The 7,055-nt window shown below is 37.8% G+C and overlaps 1 protein-coding gene across 1 annotated transcript; it reads left to right on the top strand.

The window, feature by feature from the left end:
• Positions 1-251: 251 nt before the first annotated feature.
• On the top strand, positions 252-6,325 carry LOC18607250 (extra-large guanine nucleotide-binding protein 1-like). Its single transcript, XM_018115045.2, has 8 exons — positions 252-2,059; positions 2,193-2,330; positions 2,416-2,520; positions 2,608-2,772; positions 3,436-3,613; positions 4,178-4,419; positions 4,829-4,989; positions 5,515-6,325. The coding sequence occupies exons 1-8, from the start codon at positions 824-826 to the stop codon at positions 6,107-6,109; spliced, it is 2,820 nt and encodes a 939-aa protein (XP_017970534.2). The 5' UTR covers positions 252-823; the 3' UTR covers positions 6,110-6,325.
• Positions 6,326-7,055: the final 730 nt, after the last annotated feature.

Genomic DNA, 7,055 nt, shown 5'->3' with positions numbered 1-7,055 from the left:
AAATAGAGAGAAAATCTATCATTTTTCCTTAATTATTGCATTTCTTTTCATTTTCTCCAAATTTTCTCGTCATTTTCTTAATTTACTCGGCATCCAAACATAACGTTAGGTGACGTAATTCCAAAATGGCGTCACAACCAATTGGCCTCCGCATTCGGTCGTTCTCCACTCGACACTGTTTTTATTAATTCTCCTTTGACATTGACACATTTTCAAGCAAAGAAAGCGCCCTCCAATTTTCCTCTCCCCCTTCGTGTTTCCCAGCAGTTTCTTCTCCAGCGTGTTGACGTGGAAAAACAATGAATAATTCAAAGACAATTATGTCCAGTCAGTCATCTCTCCAGTCTCCATCGTTTACTGGTAAGGGAAGACTCGGCATTTTCATTCTTCTTTATTATTGTTTGCAACCATTTCCATTCTCATTTCTCTGGGAAATTTCCCAGTTTCACTTCTATGGGCCAATCCCTGTAGGTTTCCCATCTTCCTTTTTAGTTGTTTTGTCTTTTAGACCACAAAGAAAGAGAAGAACAAAAAAACGGAGGGTCTTTTGTAGGTGATGAAGGGAAAGAAAATAGCTTTATTTGATTGTTTGAATAGGTTGTTAGCAGATTGTAGTTCTGGTGGCTAATGGGTGTTAAAGTTTGATTCTTTTGGTTGTCGGGGGATATGCTTCATGGGTTTCTGATGTAGGCTGTTTTTTCTTCATGGGAATTTGAGGTTTTTTGGTTTGCTTCATGGGTTTTTGAGATAATTGGTTATTTTTCTTGGGTTTATGGGATTGGGATTGGTGACTTGATTCTTGAAATTGAGACTTAAAGAAGCGATGGCTGGCCTTTTAAGGAAAATTCTTCCTGTTGGGAAATCAACTGCTCAAGATGACGATAATGATAACGATAATGTTGAATACTCATTTGCTATTGAGTACCATGGTCCTCCGGTCCCTTATGATATCCCCAAAGCAGTTCCGGTGGACGTTGACCAACTCCCCACTGCTGCCACAGTTTCCTCTTCCTATGTTTTGAATGAGAATTCAGTGCCAGTTATCCAACCAATTGTAAAGGCTAATCCAGTGAAGCAAAAATGGTCCGAAGATAAAAAATTTGGTTCTCGACCTGGCTCAGCTCGAAAATCCATTGATCGTCCTGGTGTGTCCAATGAATCATCAATTCAAGTTGATAGCTTGGATACATTAGGTCAGGGAATTGATGGTGGGTGCAGAACGAAATTATGTGATGGAATGGGAAGTTCTGGTAACCTGGAAATTTCTGTTGTTCATGATAGTTTGCAAAAATCATCAGGAGGGTTGGCAGAGTTGGAGCTTACTGATCATGGTGAGGAAGGCTTAGGGTTGCAGAAGTATATGGATCCTCCTGATTCTGATACAACAGAGTCAGTTTCAAGCTCACCTGTGCTTTCATCATCTGATGTCTCTTTCCAAAAGGGGGAGGATGCTAACAATGAGACTCCTTGCCATGTCAGAAGACCATCCGTTGTAGAGGATGCTAACAATGAGACTCCTTGCCATGTCAGAAGACCATCCGTTGTAACTTTCCTTGATCCTGAATCAGGTGCAATGGTTCAGGAAGATTCCAGCTATTATGAGACAGAAAGCATCGATGCTGCACAACCCATTGCAAGGAACGGGAAAAAGGGGTCATGCTATAGGTGCTTAAAGGGAAACCGGTTTACAGAAAAGGAGATTTGCATTGTTTGTAATGCTAAGTATTGTTATAAGTGTGTACTGAAAGCAATGGGGTCGATGCCAGAGGGAAGAAAATGTGTTACTTGCATCGGTAAGAAGATAAATGAGTCAAGGCGAGAAACTCTTGGAAAATGTTCTCGGCTGCTCAAGCGGCTGCTCAATGAGTTGGAAGTTCAACAGGCAATGAGTTCCGAGAAAACGTGTGAGGCAAACCAGTTACCACCTGAGCTGGTTGTTGTGAATGGAGAGCCACTGAGTCAAGATGAGTTGCATAATTTGCAGATATGCCAAAACCCGCCAAGAAAGCTAAAACCAGGATTCTATTGGTATGATAAATTATCTGGTCTTTGGGGAAAGGTAATAACCAGACTTTGTTCATGTCCTTCCTTTCCTTTTATTTTTTTCTATTTTTTCAAAAAAAAAAGAAGGAACTATTCTAACTTCCAATCTGTTGCATTAACATTGAACTACTGTTCTGTTAAACAATCAGGAAGGACATGGGCCTTGCCAGATTATTACTGCGCAGCTAAATGTTGGAGGTCACCTGAAGGCTAATGCTAGCAATGGAAATGCAAATATAGTTATAAATAATCGAGAGATTACTAAAAAAGAGCTGTGGATGCTGCAGGTTGTTATACTGTACATGATTAAGTTTTTTAAATTATGATTTTTTAGACATGTAAGTTCAATGCCATTTTGTTAAATATTTGCAGTTGGCAGGAGTTCATTGTGAAGGGAAACCTAGCTTTTGGCTAAGTGCAGATGGATCCTACCAGGAAGAGGGTCAGAAGAATGTAAAGGGGCCTATATGGGACAAGGTATATATGCACGTGGATATGCATACAGCAGGCATTATATTTTCCTTATATCATGTACCAATAATAACATTAGGTTTTTATTTTCAGATGGGAGTTAAGCTTTTTTGTGCTCTCTTGTCTTTGCCGGTTCCTCCTGTTACTGTGAATCCTGCTGGAGAAGATGTCAGCCGGGAAACCCTAGAGCAGCAAGTTCTTCACAAACTTCTTCTAGTTGGCTATCAAAAGTCTGGCACAAGTACGATATATAAGCAGGTAATATATCGATGGAGGCAACTCATTTCAACTAACATTTACCCTCATTTTGGTGGCTGTAAATAGAATTTATGTTACTTTTGCTTTTTTAACATATACCTTTCTTCTATCATTCATCCTAAGATGGCGATCTTGGACCTTGAGCTGACTTACCAATGGGCTTTGTCAACCAAAATTGATAGGTCTCATCAGTTCAGCCATGAAAAGAGGCCTTTGACAACAACCTAGATTGTTTAAAGGATTGAGGAGCTTGAACAAGAGTGATGGAATTGGGAAAACACAATGTATAGATTTAATTTTCTGTTTTCTTTAAAAGATAAGTTAAAGTAATTTTTGTCCGTAGATTTACCCTGGAAAATCTAAAAGAAAAAGGAACATATTTGCCTTCATTTCATCGCTAGAAGAAGAGGCCCTGAATTCTAACTTGTTCCAATAACCTTTTGAATTGTTTCTATTTCTTAAGCCATTATAAATGTGTTAAAGTGCAATTGGTGATCAAGAAAGTAAATCAATCCTCATTAATGCTTCTATACTCACAACTATCTTTGATTATGATTTAAAATTTTCTTCATATTTATGACAATTAAATTTGGTTTTGTGACACTGGAAATGCAGAATAGGCTTTCTAAATGAAGCATTAAATTTGTTACTTGCTTATCTCAGGCCAAGATTCTGTATAATATTTCTTTCTCTGAAGATGAGCGCCAAAGCATCAAGTTGATGATCCAAAGCAATTTGTATGGGTATTTCGGCATATTGCTTGAGGGTCAAGAACGGTTCGAAGAAGAAAGCCTACAAGAAACTAGAAAAAGCCAGATTGCTGATGGATCTGGTTCTTCAGGTACAATAAGTAGTGGTTTGTTCAGTACTCAATTTCACCAATTTTTTTTTTCTTTTCTCTGAGAATTTTCTTATTAAATTATAATTCTAAACCTTTTTGACATTAGTTTATAATTTATAGATACATTTTCAAGAAAACCTTTTAAACTTTCTCCCCTGTAATACTTCAATCAGTTGTGATAAGCCTCATAGGTAGCAAGATGATCTGTAAAAGCCTTAGTGGACAGGCTTCAGGTATTTACTTTTAGGTTTTCCCACTATTATTATACATAAAGAACAAGAATGTCAGCAGACTAATAATCAAATGTTTAATAGACAAATTTACCAGTGAAATGGATTTTTATTGGTATCTGTTGTATCTAAATGCCCTTAGTTATATTACTGTTAGTATATTATTTCTTTTTTTTTTTTTTTTTTCTGAAAGTGTAGTAGTAGCTGTGCTCTTGCACTTTAGATGTGTATTATTTGGATTTCTTGTAATATATTGGGCTAGAGGAAACTTGCATTTGGCATAGAATAATTGACTTTATTATGGAATAGAGTTTGAGCTTTCTGTTTACTACAGGCAGTGCAAGCCAGATTGATGGTCAAACAAAATATTCCATTTGCCGAAAACTGAAAGCTTTCTCAGATTGGCTTGTACAAGTGATGGTGTCTGGTAATTTGGAAGCCATCTTCCCAGCTGCTAGTCGTGAATATGCACCGTTTATTGGGGAGCTGTGGAATGATGCAGCCTTTCAGGCCACGTATAGCAGGAGGCATGAACTAGAAATGCTGCCCAGAGTGGCTACTTATTTCCTAGAACGGGTAAGCCCACTCTATGGGGTCCAACTTCTAACCTCCCCTCTCCCTTTTAACTTTTTTTTTCTTTTTTTGTGCTTTTTGGATATTAAAATATGCTTGTCTAATTTGTTTACTGATGCTTTCCTGGTTAGCTATTCTATATACTGTGGTATAAATTTTATAACATGCATAGTTTGCCGTATACTTCAAGTTTGCTGCCACTGCCAGTGAGCAATTTCTTTATCCTGCCAACTAAAACTTTTTGATAAAACTAAATTCGCAGCTGAAATTGCTAGTTTTTTAGTTAATTTGTTGAAGCTTGAAGAAGAAAGGTGCAGGATCTGGCAGCATTGTGACTTCTATGACTACTCTTCACTTTATTGAATTCTGGTTTCTTAGCAACTCTGATAGTTTAAGGCTATCTTCTTCTCAGGCTGTTGAGATCTCAAGCATGGATTATGAGCCCTCTGACATGGACATCTTGTATGCTGAGGGAATTACATCATCCAATGGAATTTCTTGCATGGAATTCTCTTTTCCCACAATAGAACAAGAAAGCTCTATTGATGGTTATCAGCATGACCCATCAGCGAGGTTAGTTATATTCTATTTTATACGTAAATTATTTACTTTTATTTGCTACAAATGCCTTAAAACTTGTTTAGATGCCTTGTGATGTCCCGAGTAAATCTCATCTTGAAAAAGAAAGACCGAGTTGTTGGTGATGTTGATGACTGATCAGCTGCAATCTCAAGCAACTCAAATTATTTTCAACCAAATTACAGTTCATTGCATCTAACACATCCTTAAAGTAGGAAGAGTGCATCATTGGAAGATTTCATGTTCGTCTTTGGTGAATTTAAGCAATCCATTTTCCTATTGTATCAAATAAAGATTTATCTTTCATACAGGCAAAAGTAGGAATCTTTCATAGGGGCCTTTCTGTTATTTAGAAAAAAGGAGGAAAACAAAGGAATGCTCTTTATCTCCGTCTTCATGGTAATGAAAGGAAAGAGAGAGGTTTCCTTCATATGCTTCAAGCCTCAAAGCTGAGCAGATCTACTACTGGGCACTCACATATATTTATGTAGCTTAGCCTTTCATTCTCTGAATCTGCAGGTACCAACTCATTAGACTGCATCCCAGTAGCCTTGGGGAGAACTGCAAGTGGGTGGAAATGTTTGAAGACGTTAACATGGTCCTGTTTTGTGTCTCCTTGACCGACTATGATGAGTTCTCACTAGACAGAAATGGAGTTCTCACAAACAAAATGTTGGCAAGCAAGCAACTTTTTGAATGTATGGTCACCCATCCAACCTTTGAGGGAAAGGACTTCCTTCTAATACTCAACAAAGCTGACCTGCTCGAAGAAAAGATTGAGCAGGTTCCCCTGACTCGATGTGAATGGTTTCATGACTTCAATCCAGTTATCAGCCATAATTACCATAACCAAACAACCAACTGCAGCAGCAGAAATAATCACACCACACTAGGACAGCGTGCCTTCCACTATATCGCTGTGAAGTTCAAGAGATTGTTCAGTGATCTTACTGGTCGTAAGTTGTACGTTTCAATGGTTACCGGCTTGGAGCCTGATTCTGTTGATGAAGCTCTGAGATACACCAGGAACATTCGTAAGTGGAATGACTATGAATATAGCTTTGTTAACAATGAATTGTCCTCTACGGATATTGAGGCAAGCTCAACCTCATGACCCCTTTTTTTTCTCTTTCAAATGGAAAATAGATAAAACCCCACTTGAATATGTCAGATGTAGAGAAATCAGATTCTTAGACCCGAAACCAAGGTTCTTTCTGCCATTAGTGCAGATTCCTTTATTTATTGGTTTTTTTGTTCTAAATCCATATAACTCAATGGTGAAACAGTGTAAGACATGTTGTATGCTTTAAATCACTGTCAATGCTTCAAATTTAACTTGCAGAAGAATACGGTGAGAAGAAATCAGAAAAGCTTTTGACTTTTGTGCCAAGAATTCCTTTGTTCTATGAACAGCTAATCATATACAGAGCTAAGGGTACAAGATAAATGAACATTGCGAAGCAAAGCTGCCATGAACATATTAATGAAACCATATCCACAACAAAACAACTCTAATTACACAAAGCACGATAAGAAACCTTGTTTTTACTTAGAAGCTCGAAAAAAAGTTACAATGGAACTTCTTAATCACTTTTTTTTTTCTCTCAATCACCAAGGCACAAACCGATCCATAAGCAAACAGACAGTAGCTTCTGACATTGTGGTTTCTTTGTTATCTTCTTTAGCTTCCTTCTCTTCAACATGTCCTTCCTTGGCAAACTGCTGGTCTTTTTTGGCACTTGACAAGAATGGCCTTCTTGCTCGGACTTTCTCTTTGAGCTTTGCTAGCTCATCCATCCACCCTCCTACGACTGCAGACATTTTTTCTCACAAAAAATTGAAGAAAAAAGAAAATTTCTTTTTCTCTCTTGGTAATGTGTTCTCTTGCTTTTGCTTTTCCTCTTTTTGTTTGAGGAAAAGAGAGGGGAACTAAATGGGTTTATATAGAAGAAAAATGAGAAAGAGTTGTGGTTTTTATAAAACCACCGAAGTGTTTTATTAGTGGTGTCGAGGATGTGGGCTTTGACTAGTTGGAAAGGAAAAATCAGCGTGTGGTCGGC

The sequence above is a fragment of the Theobroma cacao genome, chromosome 2 (genome assembly GCF_053813885.1).
Source record: "Theobroma cacao isolate CCN51 chromosome 2, ASM5381388v1, whole genome shotgun sequence".
Taxonomy (NCBI): domain Eukaryota; kingdom Viridiplantae; phylum Streptophyta; class Magnoliopsida; order Malvales; family Malvaceae; genus Theobroma; species Theobroma cacao.
Note: the sequence above shows the minus strand (reverse complement) of the source record. Positions and strands in the feature narration are given on the sequence as shown.

Bases quoted from the DNA above. Each gene is read 5' to 3' on its own strand.
- LOC18607250 (XM_018115045.2), top strand. From the start codon at position 824: ATGGCTGGCCTTTTAAGGAAAATTCTTCCTGTTGGGAAATCAACTGCT. The intron at 2,060-2,192 runs GTAATAACCAGA...TTAAACAATCAG, and splicing joins TATCTGGTCTTTGGGGAAAG to GAAGGACATGGGCCTTGCCA. The intron at 2,521-2,607 runs GTATATATGCAC...TTTTATTTTCAG, and splicing joins AGGGGCCTATATGGGACAAG to ATGGGAGTTAAGCTTTTTTG.